Raw genomic sequence first — 22915 nt, 5'->3', positions numbered from 1 at the left:
TACTTAGTTATAGTACCTAGTTAATAAGGAAAGTTTGCATGCTTCTTTAAGTAAATGTACTCACTTAAATTACCTACTGTCCAACTATGTTTACAACTACATTTTTGCAAATAAATATCTTTATCTTTATCTTTAACATAATAAGTGTAACAAAATAAGGGGGTGCCCCTTAGGAAAAAAAATGTTTTTTGAACCACCCTAACATATAGTGATACTGGTGTATTTTAAACAAACCAAGCATTTACATTCAGAATTGTAACATTTGATGAAGTGAAACTGCTGATGATGATCAGAATGGAACTCTTCAACGATGCATAGCTCATGTTTGGGGATTTGTCCTCTTCGTTATGTTTGTTAAGCACGTTAGATTTTTAAGTCATATTTTCGTGAAGCTCAAGTTCTGATGATGGGATCCATAAGGAATCGAGGGAACTCTACAAATCTTAATGGCATAGTATAGTGACTCTTGTATTTTCATCAGGCAAACAAGTATTTACATTAAGAACAGTGGCATTTGATGAACTGGTATTGCTGATGGTGATCAGAACGGAACTCCTCGACGACTTGTCTTTTTCTAATTGATTGTTAAGCAAGTTACCCCACTGGCAAAACAAGCAAGATTTTGAATTCGACTTCTACCTGAACCTGGACCCGGACGCGGACCCGGACTCGAGATCGCGAATTCGGACACGGACCCGTTTTCTATTTGGTTGGTGTAAATGGAGTTGGTGAATTTTTTGATTAATTCGGGCGAAAACTGGAAGGTTAGGTATCATAAAATGTTCATGAAGAGAAATTGTAAGAGATGGTATCATTACCAACAACTGTGGAAAATACTGTTTAGTTACTCTTTATTTAAAAATAGCAAAATCAAATTGCATGATTTCATTCGTTTTCTCCACTGTACACAGAATAAGTAATGATATTTAGACTAGACAAAAAAATTCAAAATCGCTATCCTTCTTGATGCGACTGGCAAATCATATTACTTTTTGGCAACCGGGTTTTTTAACCTAATTAGACCCCACTGAATCCGAATCCGAATTCGGTTGCTCGATCGAAATCTTGACCGGAAGTGAGATATTTGACATTAAAGGTCCGTTTTTTTCGTTTTTCGTAAATAACTCTTAAACGGTGGTGTATAGCAAAAAATGTTCTATTACATAAGTAATCTGCATAAAATTGCCTACAAGAAAGATTCAGTACAATTTTTCGCTAGGATCAATATTCAAAGAGATTTTAACGCGGGAAATTTAATTATAATCACTTCTAAGGTCCCGTTTTTTAGGTTTTCGTAAATAACTCATAAACGGTGGCCAATATCAAAAAATGTTATTAGACGTTAATAATCGACACAAAATTTTGAAAAAAAAAGATTCAGTACACTTTTTGCAGGGATCAATATTTAAAAAGATAATAAAGAGGGAAAGTTAATTATACTAAATTCTAAGGTTCCTTGTTTTTATTTTTTCGTTAATAATTTGAAAAGAATGACTCATAGCAAAAAAAATCTTATACATAAATAATAAACGTAAAATTTCCTACAAGAAACATGCAGAACACTTTTCGCTAGGATCAATATTCAAAAAGACAAAGCAGCGGGTAAGTTAATTATAATCAATTTTAAAGTCCCTTTTTAGTTTTTTGTAAATAACTCGTAAACGGTGTCCCATAGCGAAATAGGTTTTTAAGAATAAATTATCTACATAAAATTTCCTCCAAAAAATATCCAGAACACTTTTCTCTAGGATCAATATTTCAAGCGATATTAAAGGAAGAAAGTTAATTACAATCAGTTCACAGGTCACTTTTTTTTAGTTTTTCGTAAATAACTCGTAAACGGTGGCCCGTTGCAAAACAATATTCTACATAAATATTAAACATAAAATTGTCCACAAAAAAGGTTCTGTACACTTTTTCGCTACGATCAATATTTAAAGAGGTATTAAAGGGGGTAAATTAATTATAATCAATTTCCAGGTCCCTATTTTTAGCTTTACGCCTGTATAGGTAAAGAACTATTTTATTATATTTTATTTTCAAAATTTAGACCCAGTAGTTTCGGAGATAAAGGGGGGGGGGTGGTATTTTTTTGTATTTTAATGTTTTATTTTGGGGAAGGGGGCTTTATCTCCGAAACTACTGGGTCTAAAATTTTGAAAAGATATACAGAATAGAATCCATAGATGACAGGAAAACCTATTAGAATTATGCAGTCAAGCGCGAGTCGGACATTACTTAGTTTTTGAACCGATCCCTACAGGTTTTTTAAAGGCAATTCACTCGCGTTTCACATATATAAAATACACTGTTAAAAATTGGGTAATGTACGGAACCCTTGCAACGCGAGTCCGACTCGCGCTTGACCGGTTTTTATTCATTTTGAGGTACGGAATCCTAAAAAGAGAAAAGTGTTCCATATGTCTTTCGTAGAAAATTTTATATCGATTATTTATTTACAAGAACATTAAGAACTTATTTTGCTATGAGCCTTATTTTACGAGTCCTTTGCGAAATCCTAAAAATAGGGACCTGGAAATTGATTATAATTAACTTACCCCCTTTAATATCTCTTTAAATATTGATCGTAGCGAAAAAGTGTACAGAACCTTTATTGTGGACAATTTTATGTTTAATATTTATGTAGAATATTGTTTTGCAACGGGCCACCGTTTACGAGTTATTTACGAAAAACTAAAAAAAAGTGACCTGTGAACTGATTGTAATTAACTTTCTTCCTTTAATATCGCTTGAAATATTGATCCTAGAGAAAAGTGTTTTAGATGTTTTTTGGAGGAAATTTTATGTAGATAATTTATTCTTAAAAACCTATTTCGCTATGGGACACCGTTTACGAGTTATTTACAAAAAACTAAAAAGGGACTTTAAAATTGATTATAATTAAATTACCCGCTGCTTTGTCTTTTTAAATATTGATCCTAGCGAAAAGTGTTCTGCATGTTTCTTGTAGGAAATTTTACGTTTATTATTTATGTATAAGATTTCTTTTGCTATGAGTCATACTTTTCAAATTATTAACGAAAAAATAAAAACAAGGAACCTTAGAATTTAGTATAATTAACTTTCCCTCTTTATTATCTTTTTAAATATTGATCCCTGCGAAAAGTATACTGAATCTTTTTTGTTCAAAATTTTGTGTAGATTATTAACGTCTAACAACATTTTTTGATATTGGCCACCGTTTATGAGTTATTTACGAAAACCTAAAAAACGGGACCTTAGAAGTGATTATAATTAAATTTCCCGCGTTAAAATCTCTTTGAATATTGATCCTAGCGAAAAATTGTACTGAATCTTTCTTGTAGGCAATTTTATGCAGAATACTTATGTAATAGAACATTTTTTGCTATGTGCCACCGTTTAAGAGTTATTTACGAAAAACGAAAAAAAGGGACCTTTAATGTCAAATATCTCACTTCCGGTCAAGATTTCGATCGAGCAACTGGCAAATTCGGATTCAGCGGGGTCTAATTAGGTTAAAAAACCCGTTTGCCAAAAAGTAATATGCTTTGCCAGTCGAAATCGATTTTATGAAAAATATGACCAGTCTAATTACTATATATGTTCAGAATATTATTTGAATAAACTTAGGATAGGAAATAAAATGTGTGTTTTTATATCTTTAAACCCAATTACTAAGTAGACTGCACATACATTAAAGTCACATTAAAATTCCATTTTGCGAAATAGAGATTTCAACCTTTAACTTTGCAAAAGTAGATAATTGAAATATTCTAAAAGCAATAAAAATAGATTAGGTGACATTCGAGCTACAATGACATTAGTTTGGGTTCAAGGCAAGGTTGCAGGGCCTCAACAAGGGAAAAAAGGGGGAGGGACTGTTGGCCTGGCTCAGTGAGCCAGAACTCACCCACTTATCCCTACTACTGCCGTAAGCAGGTAATGAATTCCCTATGTATTAAGTTTAGGTTTAATAAATTATAAATATATTTTATTAGTAACATAATTATATACAAATATGTATAAGCATAAAGTAATAAATAAGCCTACAGCTATTAATAATGTCCGTAATCTGTATAATCCCAAAATACGGATCCCTCGTATGTGGATGCTGCTTACATAATCTCGTCTGTCAAGGTGTTTCGGCAGGAAAGGCCTTGGCAGACTTATAAATTCCTGAAATGAGGGTTCATACCTACCGACTAGAATTGGTTTCATGGTGGTATCAGATGGGTTAGTGTACGGTAACCGATGGTCATCTTGCTTATAATCTCGTCTGCCTAGGTGTTTCGGCAGGAAAAACCTTGGCAGACTTATATATTTCTAAAATGGGGGTTCATACCTACCGACTGGAATTGGTTTCATGGTGGTATCAGATGGGTTAGTGTAGGGTAACCGATGCCGACCTTGCTTACATAATCTCGTCTGCCATGGTGTTACGGCAGGAAAAGCCTTGGCAGACTTATATATTCCTGAAATGAGGGTTCATACCTACCGACTGGAATTGGTTTCATGGCGGTATCAGATGGGTTAGTGTACGGTAACCCATGGTCATCTTGTTTATAATCTCGTCTGCCAAGGTGTTTCGGCAGGAAAAACCTTGGCAGACTTATATATTCCTAAAATGGGGGTTCGTACCTACCGACTGGAATTGGTTTCATGGTGGTATCAGATGGGTTAGTGTAGGGTAACCGATGCCGACCTTGCTTACATAATCTCGTCTGCCATGGTGTTACGGCAGGAAAAGCCTTGGCAGACTTATATATTCCTGACATGAGGGCTCATACCTACCGACTGGAATTGGTTTCATGGTGGTATCAGATGGGTTAAATTAGGGGTCCCGTTGGCCACCTTTGAGAGCGTCTGCCAAGCACTTCCGGCAAAAAAAATACTGGCAGACTTCGCTTTTATGTGTCTACATGTAAATTTCTAACTGCTGCCATAACTATTATTTCGGTATCAGATGGGTTAAATCAGCCCCCTTTTTTCGCACCGGAAGTGGCCTTCTTTTTCGTACTTTCGGCAAGTTCCGCCGTGGCAGACTATCGAATTCGGACTTAGCATCACTTTTATGGGAAACCATTGTGCATTTCATCGTGGTATCAAGTCGGTTAGAAAATTTGCGGCCGGCTCTTCTACTATTAGGAGTATTTGTGAACATCGAAAGTTCACTCTCTTCTCTGCTTCTTTTATTAATGCGCTGCTTTTGCATAATATTGAACTTGGTTCTCATATGACATTTATATTTTTGATAGGATTAAAAATTACTTTATTTGTGTTTTATTTTGAAGTTTTGAACTCGGGTTAATTACAGGCGATTATTTATTAAGCATAAATATTTCCCTTGTGCTATTAAAGTAAACCTTCACAAGGGAAATATTTATGCTTCCCGTTGTACTTATAAAGTTAGTAATAATAAAAAGTCACATATTGTATAATGGAGCTGAACTGAAGGTAGGTGAAAGAAAACACAATTTAGTTTCAATCTACTTTTAATATTGTTAGTTTATAAAGAAGGTGCCTATTTATTTAAGAATCATAATCGAAATCGGATTCAAGAAATTCAATTCCTGACAGAGAACTATCACTGTCATTGTCACTTTCCCGAACTTCTATTATGAATGGAGCTAGTTCAGTGTCTGTAATGTTGTCCTTAGACTTGTATTTTCGTTCCACATTTATTACATGGTCTGTACTTTTTTTCCAATCTTCCGGGGTAATCATTGCAAAACATTCTCGGATCAAGTTTTCCGTATCTGAACCCGGTAGCCCCACATTTCTGCTGGCTATTTTTCGCTTTGTGAGGCTCCATATCAACTCAATAGCGTTTAGATCGCAATGGTATGGAGGCAATTTAAGGCCCATGCTGCTTCAATAACTCCTCTGCTGCATATATGGGACCAATTTTATTTTCCTCAACGAGGCACATCAATTCCTCCTTTTTGAAACACTCTTCATATGGGATATTATTTTCCCTTAGCCATTTTTGAATATCAGCCTTTAAGCTGTGCATGGTTGGAGGCTTATTTATTTGTGTTACATGGTAACTGGCATTGTCCATAACAATTACACTGGGCTCAGTCAAATTTGGGATTAACATCGGCGGAAAGTCGCCAGCCTGTCGGTATTCTACAGGCTGCACTTCGGGGAGTGTGCCCAAGAGCTACACGAGCTTATTCCACCGTCCCCATTCTACCATCGGACTTTTAGACGCACGGCCGGTTTCCATCCTTACATGGTAGATATTCCACCAATTCGCACGAAGCGCTTTGCTTCTACTTTTCTTATGCGCACTGCCAAGGAATGGAATTCCCTGCCGGCGTCTATATTTCCGTGTTCTTATAACCCGGCAACCTTCAAATCAAGAGTGAACAGGCACCTTCTGGGCGAGCTCTCTCCATCGTAGGCCACGTCTACGCCTCGGCTAGTCTGTGGCCATGAGTAAGCCCATTCATAATAAATAAAAAAAAAAAAACATTTCTCGTAGCCACTTTAAAAAATTAGAACTGTTCATGTCATCATGATAGTCAGCTGCTTTGGATTTTGTGCTAAAAACAAGCAAAGCATTGGGCACAAATCCTTGCTCTGATCCAGCATGCACTATAATATGCCGCTTACCCGAGGAAATTTTTTCAACTAAACCGGAAGTTGAAGGCCCTTGCCATGACTTCTTCGGTCTGTAATTTTGATGGACATATGTCTCATCAAGATACACAATATTTTTTCCTTCTTCCCGTTTTTTATGTATAGCTCTAAGAAACCTTTGCCTCCACCCAGATATTTCAAACTTTTCCATGAGGATGGAGCGCTCTTCTTTATTTTTTTTAAACTCAAATCCGTTCTCGTGTAGTATTTTCCTCAGTGTTTCACAACATCCTGAGAATCCTATAGATTCTTTCAAATCCGCATGTAAGGCTCTTAGAGTAGGTACCTGCTTTTTGACGCAATAAAACTCATTAATTTTATTACGGATGGCTGACACATCAAAATTGTCTAGACACAGTTGGTGGCCGGGGTCGTTTTTTCCCTGGCGTATTCCATTGGCCTTGGTTAATAGAACCCTCTTTTTTAATTGTGCGTAGTGTACGAATGCTTGCACCTGAAAAAAAAACAGTTTTAACAATAGGAATTTTAACAAAAGAACACTAAAATATTAATAAACCTAGATGTGAAAATATAGATTATTTATATTACCTGTCATAGTAGACACTTTCTCTAAATAACTTGATTCTGATGCGTTATTATCAATAACATTCTTCAGTTCGCTTGCTAGCTTTTGAATAGTTTCTCTAACATTTTCGTCATCTACGCCCGCTGTAATATAAATAAATCATAAGTTTAGTAATACAAACAAATGTTCCTATCTCGTAAATTAAATTTGGTACAAGAAGCATCAACATTGTTTGATAATGACTTACCGGTCGCCTGAATGATTTCGTCCAATATTCGCTTCTTTTCTAGTAATCTCTCATTTTCGTCGTGTCGAACTTGATTATAGTTACAGATTATCTTAAATAACATGCTCCTCACACTGCTTCTAATCGGTTTAGCCATTATAATACGATATAAACTATAAACTTCCGTAACGAATGAACTAACATGAGAATTTGAGAATCTAGGTTATGTGTAAACTCGTTTGACAATATTTTTGACACTTTTGACAGCTAAAATTATTGCCATATATAGAATTCTCTAAAAACGCTTGTGCAGCGACTCGCTGGTCAAACATATGTTTGCAAATAAAAACTCACATAAATGTGACACAAATATCAATATTGTTTGGTAACAGAAGCTGTCAACATTTTGACAGTTGTTTGACACTTTTGACAGCTAAAATTGTTGCCATATGAAGAATTCTGTAAAAATGCTTGTGCAGCGACTCGCTGGTCAGACTCTAACTATAATGGAAGTTTATAAAACATTCAACGAACTCGTCCTCTTTGCAAGTAGTTTTTAAATCAAGATGGACAGGTGATTTATTGCACGGGTCAAGGACGGAGACAAAGGATCTTCTAGGTGCAGGAGATACTGGACAAATTCTCATGGAACTTCAGGAAACTCAGTATGTAGTCTTTCTCTTTTTCTTTTGCTTGCTTTGTTCTAAAAGTATATTACCTACCTAACTCTTGTATTATAACTAAGAACAGCTGTAAAAATGAATACAAGGGTAATTAAATAAATGTAATTATATTAGGAACACATAGGTATTTAACTATTTAGTGTACCTAGACGTCTAAAATAGTATTACGGTTCGAATTTCTTTTAAATAAGTTAATGTGTCAAACACATTACACATTTTAAAGTGTAAATAGAGATCTTATAATTGTAAATAAGTGAAGTGAGAACCTGAAATAACTACATTCAAATTAAGTAAGTTCAAGAGTGTGTGTTACAGTGTGTGTGTGTGTGTTGTGACACTTCAGAAAGTTTTGACTACTTTAGTCGCATTCACATTGCTTGCTGACAACTGGATAATTTTGACAAGATGTGGACAAGATGGAGGCAAGTAGGATCTTGTAGCCGGTCTCCTAGCAGCTAGTATGATCAAGTAACTACAATCCCTGGATTTTCTGTTGAAAAACGCCCTGATAAGGACTGCATAGAATTTCAAGACACAGTTTTAGAAATGGAGATGCCAACCATGAGATGTGTAAATGTAAGACTTCAAAAGTATTGTAATTTTTTTTTATTTTCTTTGCTAATAAACAATCAAAACTTTATACTTTTCAAACTCTTAAGGTTTTGTTGTATTCTCCTAAGGGGTACTCAAAATCAAGTGAGTAATTGAGGGTATATTTTGTGTAAAAACTGTTGTAGTTTTCAAAACCCTGTTATTTTATTTATTTATTTATAGCTTTATTTCAGAGTTGAATTTTTTTTATATACTGTATCTACAGCTTTCCTTAATCTACATTCTACGGTAACCACTTCTGTGTGCCTTTGGGCAAAGGCCTCCCCCAATCTTCTCATTATGAACTAATCTGGTCCATGTTTTTGTTTTTGTCCTTCCAGCCATCGGACCATCTTTTGAATTTCCTGCCTCTGTTTCTTTTATGCCCTCTAGGGTGCCAGAGTGTTACAATTTTGCTCTATTTATCTCCTCCTATAATAGTATGTCCAGCTGACTTCCATTTCAGTTGTTTTGTTTTGTATGTAACATCAGTACCTAAACCCTGTTTTGTCTCTTAAATTCTTGCTAGAGTCGGATCCGCTGCAGACTATTCTTGGTCTGACTCTACTTATTTTGTCTATTCTTTTTTTCTTTAAGATGCTTCTTTCTATGGCTCTCTGAGTTATGCATAACCTTTTACATTGTGCTTTGGTGAGTGCCCACGTCTGGCAGCCTTATGTGAAGATTGGTAGAATGCATGTGTTGAAGAATTTTCTTTTGATGTGCATACTTATTTGGCTATTTCAAAACCCTGTTAAACATGAATAAATACTTGTTTTTTATTTTTTTTGGACATTATAGTTGTTAAGTTGTGTGTGCATATTTATGTGTACATTGGGAGCAATGTAAATGTGAGATGTCAATGACCTTTAGAAAAAAAATGCATGGAACCGTTAAGCTTTATAAAACGAATCATTATTTGAGTATGTTTAGCAGCATATATGGTAGGTTACTAATATTTATGATTCATCATCATCATCATCATCAACATTGTAACTGGCATATAGTTTTTTTTTCTTTAAGCATGTTTTGAAATATTTTGTCTGGTCAATAGACTAATCATATAGATAGAGGCAACGTACAAGTAGAGTCAATATTTATGATTTTAAATTTATGAACCATTGTTCGTAGTCTGTATATTTCTGCGTTTGTTTATTGCATACTACGTCAAAGTTCCGTTTTGAATGGCATTAATTAGTGAAAGGCGGGAAAGTTAACGAAGCGTCATCATGAAATCTTATGAGTGCGGTTTTATTTGTACGTGTCAATTGATTTTAATACCTACTTAATTAAAGTACTTTCGAGTATTATAAAAAAAGGGAATTAAATAAAAAAATGAAAGGGAATTTTTAGAAGCATATAAAACTTTAAATAATGGGCTAGTCTTGGGTTAGGATAGGTTGAGCAAGTTTTATTTTTTTATTCATATGAATATGTAATTTTAAAATATAAATTACTATTTTTTTTTCCATTTTGATTACTAATCAGGGCGTTGGCTGCCTGTATTAATCGAGTGAAAGAGCGGTAGAGGAAGGATGAATGGTGAATTGAGTGATTATGGTTATGAGTTTAAGAGGATTGTATGTGAGGGATGTATATAAGATGACGGATACTGAGTGGATGAATGAATATTTTTAGAAAGAATGGATTGATGCAGATAGACAAAGGCTAGAGCGTAATCAGACTGGATTTGTCGGTATTTGCAGGGGAACAAACAGGGGAGGGTATGGGATACACAACTAGCTACAAAATTATTATCAGTAGGTTAAAATCCATTGGATTCTACCCGTTTAAAGGGGTATTTTTTTGTAGCTATTACTCAACAAGGTATGCGAACTATTTCAAAAACCACACACTCATTTTGGATGAGATATATCTGACACTCGACATATTTTATGGGCTGGGAGCGTCCAGAACGGACGAGGCTCTTACAAGAGATTAATTAAATACGATTATATGTTGTTGTCTTCAATATGAGGCATAATAATTAGTAAATATTTTGTTTTATTTGACTTAGTTAAATTATTTTTGGTTCAAACAATCTCTACCGTACCATATTGAGGTACTTACTTGTGTCAATTTTAAGTTTATTTCCATAAAAAAAAAAATACACCCAGATAAACTTAAAGGTCGGTATATTTTATTCAAGTATGAGACATGCGCCAAGAAAACGTGGCTGAGGGTGATAAAGTAATGAAAATTGGTTTGAATTTTGGCAATGAAATTTGACAAGCTTCGTACTTATAAAAATTAAAGGTCTCTTCGTTTTGCGAGGGGGTTTTTGTTGTCTCAGCAGATGCTATTCTACGGAACTGTACGGTCCCATTCGCGTAGAGGCAAGAGCAATACTCGAGGCGACCGGGTTGAGCTAGCAAGAACGGGTTAACTAGTAGCCTGCCAAACCCACAATTTGGTATTGCTGGTGGAGCGGGGAGACTGGGGAAAAAGCTATCATTGTTTATTGACAGGATTTTAATGAACTTATTTCAGAGCTGAGTCACTAACAGTCATTTAGTAATGGAATACACACCACACGATTAATTGGGGAGGGAAAGCACCGACAAGTCTAGAAATAGATTTAAGTTTCCATAGCTCATTCTTGTGATCCATTATAAAAACTGAAATCTATTGGGGGTGGATGTAACTAGCCGTAAGCCCTATCTATAAATATAAAACATTTAAGTAATAAAAAGCCTTAATTATGAAATTGAATTAGATTTTACTCATACTTCAATATAAATATTAAGTTAAAACGTTTGATAACAACGCCATCTGTGGGCAGTGGAGGGAATTAAGTTCATAATAAGTTATGTATTGACCGTCGGAGCGTTATCGACGAGACACCTAACGTTCAAGTAGTTGCGTAAGAAATCCATAGATGGCTCTAAGATGTGACATCAATCAAAAATAAATCTTACGTGTGAGGCACAAGGGCTACACAGATAATATGTCGTTACGACCTTTGGTTCTGAGGTATCAAATGTCCCAATTACAGAGCGTGTCTGAACTACTTCGTCGGGCCAAAACAATTCTTAAGTGAAAGATGTAAGGTTGATTTTTGTAGATAATTCGTTGAAGATAGGTATCATTTTCAAGGTGAATGTGACTGAACTAAGGGTGGAGGCGCAGGTGCGCTCGTACTTCGGACATGATTCTTGGAAGAGATGTCTCAAGTAGGCAGGTGCAGCACAGATGTTTTGACTGAACTAGCGTGTCTGAGTTAGCAACGAATCATATAAAAGGGCTGAGAGGAGCGGTCACAAGTTTAGTTTATCTTCAGCATCCGGACCGACACCTGACTTTGGTTTTCATAAAGTGCGTCAAAATTACTGGTGAGTGGAAAAACTCTGTTCATTTTTCTAAGTGTTTGGCTTTATCGAGGAAAAGACTATGTCTTTGTCTCATAGAGTTAATATTTGGAATTCGTATCTTTGTTTGGCATTGTGGAAGCAATGTTTTGTTTTCATAATGTTTAAGCTTGGGTATTGTCGAACGGAGTGTTTTCACTTTGCTATTAATTTTTAATAGGAGTTTTGAAACGAAGGTTTAGAGTCTAGTGGATACTCTGGTTATCTATCGTTGGCTTTCGAAGACGAATGTTTTCGGAAGGCTAGAGTTAGAAGATGTGTTATTGTTCGGACAGTGCGGGGTCAATACTTCGTAACGTTGGAATTTAATGCATCTGTACTGAGTATTTCACTATAATTTTGGGCCTTCTTGACATAGTAATCATTTAGATTCAGTTTAGTTATTTGTTTTAAATATAATGTCTATTATATGGCATTATTATTGAATAATTAAGGATAATTGTTTCAAAATTGTACCCGAAAACTCCTAGACTATTTTTATATATTTCGAAACCAAATCAGTGTCTAGACAGACAGTTTGTCTAGCCTTTCATCTGTTATCCTAACGGTGACAAACGACGGATGGAAGGAGGTTTTTCCTATTTACCAAGATGAGGGTTGTCTTGGGGCTTATCTTTTTACCTACATAGAAAGCCAAATATCTCTCCCTCCTTGGTCTACCGATGTCCAGCTGTAGCTAGTAAAATGGGAGATTTCACGTGTGAATCATCTGGAGTAATCCGGGCCCATTTGAAACCTACAGTATTCGGGGACCTCGTATATTAAATATATTTATTTATACCATTCTTAGACACAATAGGGTCGTCCTACCCGAGTTGCCACCCGGTCTTTGTACCAAATGCCTCGGGGGGGGACAATAACTCGAGCCTATAGGTTGAAATTCTCAGAATCGCTCGCTGAATGATTACAGCTTCTCGTAGGGACTACACTTGCGTATATTCCAAAGTACCAGGTCAATGGTAAGAATGAACTGTGCTTTGGTTATACTAGATTAGGGACAGTGGTTAGAGTTAGGGTAGAATCACACACTCATTTGTTGTTTTTTTAGGGTTCTTTTAGTTCTAGTTTATAAAATTGATATGGTTGATATAATAATAATATATTTATCTTTAAGGGTTTAAAAATATGGTTTCTTTATACTAAAATATGTGTGTTTAAAAGGTAAAGGTTCTACTGCCTTAACCTTCCTATTTTCTAATTTATATGGGGATCTTGTTTTATGAAACTTCTATTTATATTTCTGGTTTTCTGGTGTGGGGACGGTACTGAGTGGTTCAATCAGGTTTTCATGATCAATACTTAAATATCAAGCTGGGTTTAGGAGTACAGGCTGGTCTGAGATGGAAGGATCGAAGATTAGTTCTGTTTTAGGGACCCCTTTGGCAAGACAAGAGTAGTTCAATGGGAAAAGTTGAGTGAAATAATGCTCATCTTGATATTTCAGTTTCAATAAACATAATAATTAGCAAATAAACTCGGTATTTTGTTTATACATCTAGAGAACTAGGAATTCTGACTATAATATCAGTTCTGGGGAATGGGACTAAGGGATTAGTATCCCTAGCTTTTGAATATAAAAAAGATAAGTAATTTTGATGTCTGATGGATACTTTGGCACTTCTTTCCATCGTCATCTAGGTGCGCATAGGTTCCGGAGTGCTGGTCAAAGCCCGTCTGGCTAAATTGGTAGGATAGGTGATCCGATTGATATTGTTATCGGACTAAGAGCTCTCAGACCTGCATCGAAATATGGAGGCAGTATGTGTGAGTAAATCACACATCGTTTAGAAGATAATAGTTAAATATAATTATCCTTAAAATGCTAGGGAGTAAATGAGCTTACCTCAGGAGTACTGCCTCTATAGTACCCCGGGAGCTTAATAGGCGTAGCAGGATTTTACCAAAAACATTTTTAAATTCAAATTATACTCATACCATTCGAATATTTAACAATAACAATAATATCTTGCCTTGAAATTTGTACAATATACTGTGTCTGAGACTCAATTAAAATACCCTTCAGATTATTCTTTAATATCATAATAAAACATATCTTCAGTACCATAATTATCTTCTTACAATCTAGGTAAAGTAAAATAATATTGGAGTCCAAAATATAGCTGTTACTCATTAAAGAATCTAGGGTATCTCGGTTCACTTCAGAGGGGTCCTAACTACTAGACTAGACGATCACGTGGCCAAATATTAGTGTAATTAGGGAATTATGTATTTATATATTTATTTATATAGGTTAAGGAAGGGTGGAGAGTGACAACATGACAGTAGAAAAGGTACCTCCTCAGCAGAGTCATCAGCAATGTCCTCCTTGGACCCGGAGCCGACGGTCTCGAAGAACAGCGCCACATCTTCGTCAGAGGAGAACTCGTCTGAAAACGAAATATTCTATTGTATTTAGAGTTCATGGGAGATTTTTTGAACGTTTTTGATCATCTGGCAAAATTAGCTTGGCAAAAATAAGTGCCTAGGCATCAAAGTATTCCTACGTGGAATGATGATGAGAAACACACTCACAGAGAGAGAGAGAGAGAAAAAAAGATAGAGAGAGAGACATAGAAATCAGATTCCCTTTGGGAGCGTAGGTTCGTATCTTGCCGACTGCGCCATGTACCATATGTATTGTGATGTAGGAATATATTCATATTCATATTCTTTATTTGTATTGATCATACATTGTCACATAATACAGTTGCATAATTTACATTATTATTATATATTAGGTATGTCAGACATATATACAATTAAAAGTAGGTATCATTATAACATTGGAAAAATGGTAATAATTAAATTGTCAATAAAATAGATAATACAAGTCAGATTGTTGTAAGACTATTATATATATTAAATATTCATCCACCCATAGTACAAACTTTGCTTAGTTTGGGGCTAGTTTATTCTGTTTAAGATGTCCCCTAATATTCATTGATGTATTTATTTAATTAGTAGGAAAGGGATTACTCCTAAAACTTACCAATGATTTCGATGGTGGCCCGTCCGTTGTGATAGTCATCCCGCAGACTGTTAGCCACGCTGATGATCTTCCGTCTCTGCGTGGCCTTGGCTCCCTCCGGCATCAGCACGAAGATATCATGCTCGTGCTCCAGAATGAAGCACTGGTCTTTGGTTAGAGAGGAAGCCTTCGCTGGCACATGCCACAGCGATAGAAAACATTCAAAGCAGGCATTACTCCCAAAACTTACCAATGATTTCGATGGTGGCCCGTCCGTTGTGATAGTCATCCCGCAGACTGTTAGCCACGCTGATGATCTTCCGTCTCTGCGTGGCCTTGGCTCCCTCCGGCATCAGCACGAAGATATCATGCTTGTTCTCCAGAATGAAGCACTGGTCTTTGGTTAGAGAGGAAGCCTTCGCTGCCACATGCCAATGCCAGCGATAGAAAACATTCAAAGCAGGGATTACTCCCAAAACTTACCAATGATTTCGATGGTGGCCCGTCCATTGTGATAGTCATCCCGCAGACTGTTAGCCACGCTGATGATCTTCCGTCTCTGCGTGGCCTTGGCTCCCTCCGGCATCAGCACGAAGATATCATGCTCGTTCTCCAGAATGAAGCACTGGTCTTTGGTTAGGGAAGAGGCTTCTGCTGGCACCTGTCACCATCAATGATAGAATTAAGTATTTACAGATGTAGTGCATAATTGTTTTCCATCGTATTTTCCCGGACTCACTCTACTTCAGTCAACCTCAGTACTTTTTGTACCAAGACAGACTGAAGTAGCATGACAAATACGAAGGAAAATAATCATGCACATAGACTAGGAATCCTCTAGCAACCGATGATGCCAAAAATGCGGGGGTGCGCGGGACGAGGTGAGCGAAGTCCCTTGCCGTGATTGGTCTGTTCAAAGACACGGACGTCACACAAAGACACTTGCGACTCGAACATGGAGTAATATTACCGTATGCGTCGCAGAGGGGGTGGCGCGACTATGCTCAGTCTAGAGGATGTTTTGTCTGTGATCATGCACCACATACTGTATTTGTTTTACAGGGGGGCAAAGTGATTGTTTTACCCTTCGTTCTAAAATTGATACCTGAGCAAGCGAAATATCCCAAAATTGAACTACACGCGTAGCGTGGCTCTCGCCAGTGAGTGGAGCTCTCGCTTTTACGAGCTCCTGTGGTGAAAAGATATGTTTCAAATTAAGTATAGTAGTTTACAAAACCTAAATAGTCCTAATGCCAGTCTTTTACAAATTTTCATGACGCGACTCTTTGGTCTTAGGTCCGATTTATTTTAATAGGTACCTACACATTGATTAGTGTTCATTGCGAGTTCATACATTTGCTACGAATGATTCGGTCAAATTGTGTTTTTTGAAAAACTAATTATAGCCAGCATTCTATGAATGTAGTATGATACCTTTGGGTATGGTGCTTTACGCAGGCTAGCGTCCCGTCCCCTCTTCCTGACGCAACCCCCCCCTTTTAGCATAAATATATCCCGGTTGGGAGTTTTTTTTGTTTTTTGGGGAAAGTATACAATATAGGAAAAAAGTGTCAATGAAAGAAATGTTTCCTATTAAATTCTTAACAAAAAAGGTTATATTCATTTTTTCGATATGACGCACCATATTCATGTTATGGCTAGATGAACTTCGACAAAATTTAACCGTTGAAAAACTTGCAGAAGATCAATATAACATAGTACGTGATAGTACTAAAAGAAATCATACAGGACAATAACCTTGCAAGCTTATTTTCCGTATAAGATTTTTTTCAGTACTATCATGTACTAACTTATAATGAACTTCAACAAGTTAATACATGAATATGGTGAGTCTTACTAAAAAGTTGTACATAACCTTTTTTGTTTAAAATTTATTAAGGATTATTTCTTACCTTGACACTTATTTCCTAACTCTAATACCTACTTTTCTCAAAAATAAAACAAAACCGTAAACCGGGACATATTTCATGCTAAAAGGGGGGGTTGCGTCAGGGGGAGGGGGAGGGACGCTAGTGTGCGTAAAGCACCATACGGACCATACCCAAAGGTATCATACTACATTCATAGAATGCTGGCTATAATTAGTTTTTCTTGCCCATACATTAGAACATAATTTAACCGAATCAGAAAGGCATGCAGCTAATTCGCAACATACCTAACTACATAATTATTATGCAACTCAAGGTAGTGTACTTGGACCTTTATTATTTATTGCCTATATAAACGAATTACCAGATATAATTCCATATAAATCTGTTATGTTTGCTGATGACGTATCCTTTATTGTTACATCAAAAAAGAATGAAAATATTGAAGAACATGAATGTAAAGTTAATGAGACCTTAAGTAATGTTATAAAATGGCTGGAAATACATAATTTGCAAATTAATATTAGTAAAACCAATTATATATATACAATTTAACTCCAAACTTGGCGAAGATGTTAAGATTAATATACATTACGGAAATGAGACAATTCAAGAAATGGAAAGTGTAAGTTTTTTAGGACTAATTTTAGATAAACATTTGGATTGGCAAGCACAAATAGGAAATATTCGTTGTAAACTAAATAGATTTGTATATGTACTACGTAAGTTAAGACGCTCATCAGGCCTACATACAGCGTTAGCAGCGTATCATGGATATATTAGTTCAGTGTTAAGATATGGGCTTATTTTGTGGGGAAATTGCACGAATTTTAATATTCACCTATCTGGTCAGTTTGTTACGCTGTTCATAAAGACCGCATCGAAAAAATTCAAAAAAAATTTGTAGCTCATTTAAATTTTAAATTTAAGAAACCATCTGCTGGGTACAAAGGTAATTGCCGGGAATATAACCTACTTTCACTTGAAGCTAGGCGCAAATTAGCTGATATGAGTCTACTTTTCGATATAACTAGAAATCGTTTAGACTGCCCTGAATTATTATCTGGTCTAACGTTTCGAGTTCCAAGACGTCGAACTCGACATACAACTCTATTTCATGTTCCCTTCCACTCCACTAAGTAACTATGGTTCTAACGCCGTGTTATCACGGATCCCTCACTTGTATAACACTGAATTCTGCACTGCCGATCCTTTTGTAGGTTCTAAAAATAAATTCAAAAAATATATATATTCCATTTTGTTCAAAGAAAATTAATATAAAATCAGTTTCTGTTTTTATTACTATTGTGTTTCTACATTTAACTTCAGTACTGGTACTAATTGCTCCTTAAATAAATACATACATTTTATTACAACATCTCTTTATATCATAAGATCATAATTTTTTCAAGCTATGTGTTCCTGGTTGCCAGGGAAATGCAGTTAGTTGTACGTTCAGGTAGGTGTACTTTTTAAATTCTAACTCCTATAATAATTCTATGAACAATAAAATAAACTTTCAGTTTGAATAACTCCTACATTATGATGTTTATCTTGATATTTTTGTGAACGTCTGCTGGTGTCTGATTTTCAACTAATGCAATGTCATGGTTTTGTTTTGTATTAAAAGTTTTGTATTTTTAACTAGATTATTTATACATTTTACAACCGGTTTATAGTATTTCTAGCGTATCGAGCATTTGTGTGTATTGTACATTCTCGTTGTTTTCTTATCTTTGTTATTTTTAATCGTTATATAATGTAACTCAATGGATGACTGTTATTGGCCTTATTTTTATGTAAGCATTAATATGTCTTAGTTATATTTACGGCTGTTGTTATCCTGAATACCAATAAAATAAAATAAAATAAAAATTCCATTCGTAGCACAGAAAAAATGTGTACGTGCTATTTGTAATATAGCCCCATTCAAAACATGCAAACCATCCTTCAAAAAACTTGGAATCTTACCGCTGCCATGTTTATACATTTTGGAAATCTGCATGTTTGTAAAAAAGCATATGTATTTATTTACAACAGCTGAAAGCGCCTCTACTAGAAATCAACGGGATCCTGGAAGGCTGGTTCATAACTGTGTTCCCAGGACAGCACTATATTCAAATCACTGTTTTGTTATGTGCATGAAACTTTTTAACAAACTACCAAAAACGTTAAGAGAACTACCTGTACATAGATTTAGAAATAAATTGATGAAGCTATTGACTGATAAAAGCTATTACAGTGTAAAAGATTTCCTCTCTGAAGATATACAGCCAGATTAGGAGTAGTTTTAAGATTTTTGCATGCTAGTACAACTTGTATAGTACAAATAGCAGAATAAGCAACCAATTGTCACTTACCACCTAAGACACTATTGTACCTACTTATTCTTTGCAAATAAATACTTATACTTATACTTATACTCAATATGCAAAACGTATATCTTTTATCACAATTTGCTTACCAAGTGGACTAATCGATGAACTCTTTGATTATCGCACCGATAAAACCAATTAGATATCGGAGAATTTTATCAAAAATACTGATATACCTAATATCTTTTACTTCCATCATTAAACATAAATATCATAATTATAATTTGATATACAGCTGACAGATTTAGTATTCTAGGCCCATGATTTGATATTTACTTGTTGCTTTTCATTCCTTTCAACCCTGCTGTTGGTAATGGCAAGAATTGAGCTGGCCAAAACAATCACAAAAGACCTGTCACTGACCTCCTCAATCCTCATATTGTCGCAGCCAGAGAGTCTAAGCAACCTCTTCTCGGCACCAGCGTTCGTTTCCACCTCATTGAAGCCAGACTCGTTCCCGCCCTCCAAGTATCGGATTGCTGAAATTAAGATGGAAATTAGAAATCGCAAGAATTAGGTACCTTTATAAAAACAGAGAGCATGCCTGTTATAACCGAGAGTAGCGAATGGTTCGAAAAGTGGAATCTTGAGATTTGAGAGGGTTCCAAGTAGGGTTAAACGAACTTTGCTACCGAATGAAAAAGTTTTCAGCACACCAACGCGAAGAAAATAACCGTAAAACATTACAAATTAAATCCAAATAAACTTAATATTTGAAATATTCAGAGAAAAAATAATATTTAAAAATCATTCAAATTTAAACATAGAGAAACGGATATTGTTTAAAAAAAAGCTAGAAAGGCGAGTGGAAGTCCAATGCAAATGGGCTTAAAAAAAAGCACCAGCAGAAGCAGTTTAGTTGAGGTTACAACCGTACCATAAGGGCACACGGGGCCCGTGCCCAGGGCCCTCGTCCTCAGGGGGCCCCGAAGGACACAGTAACAATATATTTGATTACCCATAATAAATAGAAGATCATAGTAGAAAAATGTTAGTTTAATTAGCTTTCTTTACTTTCTAAAAGGGCCCCAAATTATCTGACGAACGATACCAGTTGCAAAAGAATTGCAGTTGCAGCAAATAACGAACGAGAGCGCCGCAAATAAATATCTTAAATACATCTAGACAATCTTGTCATCAATTTAGTCTAGTGTGGTATTTCTAGATTGACATATTGTGTCTAGATTGATTGACACCTTGTGTCTAGATTGACATCTTGTGTCTAGTTTGACATTTTGTTTCTAGATTGACATCTTGTGTATAGATTGACATCTTGTGTCTAGATTGACATCTTGTGTCTAGATTGACATTGTGTCTAAATTGACATCTTGTGTCTAGATTGGCATCTTGTGCCTAGATTGACATCTTGTGTCTAGATTGACATCTTGTATCTTTCGGCATTAGTTGCTATAAATGATAAAAAATGTCTCACCAGGTTGGAAGTACCCGAGGAACTGTCCAGTCTCGTGGCCCTGGACCTCGCGGTGATGGACGGCGCGTCCGCCCAGCATGTCGTCCAGCGTCACGGTCCAGATGGCTGCGGAGCCCTTCTTGTCCTGGGTGGTCTTGGAGCCGAGCCAGAAGTGAGCATCGTAGGAGAGCGTGGATTGGTCGTCGCCTGTGGTCTAAATCAGAAATAAATTAAATAAAGTCTGAGGGACATATGTCGTTTACCGCATGGCGAGAGATTAGTACAATTTCGTAGAGTCAGACCAAGTATAGTCTGCAGTGGATTTGATAGCCCGCGCAGTGAAAGTGTTATTTTAAACGTCAAACTTATATGAAATTATGACGTATAAATGACACTTGGATATTGCGTGGGCCGCTGCAGACTTTTTTTGGTCCAACTTTTTTTTCTATCAATGTTTCTCTTTTATAAGGGGATAAGGTATAACGTACTGGGGCCAAATTCGACATGTACAACTGTCAGATTTCGCATCCACGTCAAATCAACAGTTGATTTTATTGCATACTGAGTGTTGATTCCATCAACGGTGGATAATATCATTTGGTACAACCAAAACTCAACTCTAAACTAAGGGTGGTTCGGTTTGGTTTGCTTGTCACCCTAACTGTGGATTGTTAATGTCAATTTTTGACATTGTACGTATTCGAGAACTTATGATTTTTCCCACGTCAACGGGAGATCAACACGATACGTCCAACGTCGCATAGGGGTCCTGGTGCTCGACGCGGTCCCAGTACATGTCATCTTCAAAATTAAGTCATTGTCAATAGTGGTGACAGCAGGGTGTCATCTAGTGGGCATTAGCATGTCGAGTACATTTACCTTAATCTCGGTTGCTCAGTCCCCGGCACCGGGTAAGTACTCGCTAACTCGCTACATTCAAGTCTCGCCCAAAACAGTAAGTTTTTCCAATTTTCTTTTATTTCTAAGCATTATTTTTAGTATTGTTTCAATACAAGTACTAAGGAAAATAATCAAGGTATAATTAAATGAAAAGCGACTCACCTTTAACACGATGTATGAGTCTCCATTGTAAAATTTTCCATACATTTTCTTGTCTACGGGGACGGGCTCGAATTTCTAAAATCAATAAAAAAATTCATAAGAAAGCAAATTTCGCATATTGAAATAGAATTGCAATAAGATGTTTCTAAGAATAATTAAATTGGAATATAAAATACAAAAGAATTACTCTAAAATGCGCACTTAAAAATTTGTACCTACTTATTCGAAAACTAATGGTACCGCAATCGCGCCATTTCTTCTTCTTTAGCTGTCAAATTCACAGTACCTACAATTATTTGCACTACTTTATGGGTCGGTTGTTTACATGGTCAAGTAACGATTTAGAAACCCTTGATCAACCTCCCTTGATGTTATAAATAATGCGAACAACAATCTTAACAAAAAAAAATCAATTTTTTATATCTCAAGATAAAACAGACTTTAAATACTTACCTCTATAGTCCATATTTCAATACCAGCCGCTGCTCCAGCCTCAACAAATGCAGGATGATCCATTGTAAAATAAAGGCTACAAATATAATGACCACCAAAAAATACTTTGGTACCCTAAATAAAAAAATCATGCTTACCAAAAAAATTACTGAACACCAAAAAAATAAGGCCTAAAAATACAAAAGTACCACCGTTTTAATTACCACTGCCCTTCAAATTGTATTCAAATACCAAATATATTGAATGACCACCAAAAATCATTAATGATCACCAAATCTTGAAGACCAAATTAATGCGATATTTTCACCTAAATAAACGACTATGATTACCAAAAAATTTATACATATTACCAAATAAAGTAAACTGATGCCAAAATTACTAGCCCCTCCCGCTCAACCCCCCGTACCCCGCACCGGGGTTAGGTTTGAGCTGCGACCTTTACAGAAACGAAATGCTACTATAAAAGTGGGTTAGGTTAGAACTGCGATCCTCACAGAACCGAAATACTACTAGAAAAGTGGGTTAGGTTAGGTTTGAACTGCGACCCATACAGAAACGAAATGCTACTAGAAAAGTGGGTTAGGTTAGGTTTGAACTGCGACCCATACAGAAACGAAATGCTACTAGAAAAGTGGGTTAGGTTAGGTTAGAACTGCGACTGTTACAGAAATAAAATGCTACTAGAAAAAGGTGACGAAGTGGATTAATTAATTTAATAGTATTATATTAAATATTT

The 22915-nt window shown here is 35.9% G+C and overlaps 2 protein-coding genes across 2 annotated transcripts in view; both read right to left on the bottom strand.

The window, feature by feature from the left end:
* LOC134677397 (gelsolin, cytoplasmic-like) overlaps positions 1 to 22247 on the bottom strand; it is a 90877-nt gene extending 68630 nt beyond the window's left edge. Inside the window, exons 1-6 of the mRNA XM_063535850.1 lie at positions 22180 to 22247; positions 21727 to 21801; positions 20686 to 20878; positions 19617 to 19732; positions 15473 to 15650; positions 14317 to 14408 (exon numbers count right to left, since the gene is read on the bottom strand). Coding sequence (XP_063391920.1) covers positions 14317 to 14408; positions 15473 to 15650; positions 19617 to 19732; positions 20686 to 20878; positions 21727 to 21801; positions 22180 to 22242 — 717 coding nt within the window. The 5' untranslated portion in view covers positions 22243 to 22247. The remainder of the gene's footprint in view (positions 1 to 14316; positions 14409 to 15472; positions 15651 to 19616; positions 19733 to 20685; positions 20879 to 21726; positions 21802 to 22179) is intronic.
* On the bottom strand, positions 6465 to 7802 carry LOC134677517 (uncharacterized). Its single transcript, XM_063535983.1, has 3 exons — positions 7401 to 7802; positions 7177 to 7296; positions 6465 to 7081 (listed from the first exon to the last, which is right to left on the bottom strand). Exons 1-3 carry the CDS (start codon positions 7534 to 7536, stop codon positions 6966 to 6968), a joined length of 372 nt encoding a protein of 123 aa, XP_063392053.1. The 5' UTR covers positions 7537 to 7802; the 3' UTR covers positions 6465 to 6965.
* Positions 22248 to 22915: the final 668 nt, after the last annotated feature.

This window comes from Cydia fagiglandana, chromosome 26 (assembly GCF_963556715.1).
Source record: "Cydia fagiglandana chromosome 26, ilCydFagi1.1, whole genome shotgun sequence".
NCBI classification, from domain to species: Eukaryota; Metazoa; Arthropoda; class Insecta; order Lepidoptera; family Tortricidae; genus Cydia; species Cydia fagiglandana.
This window is presented reverse-complemented; position numbering and strand designations above follow the sequence as displayed.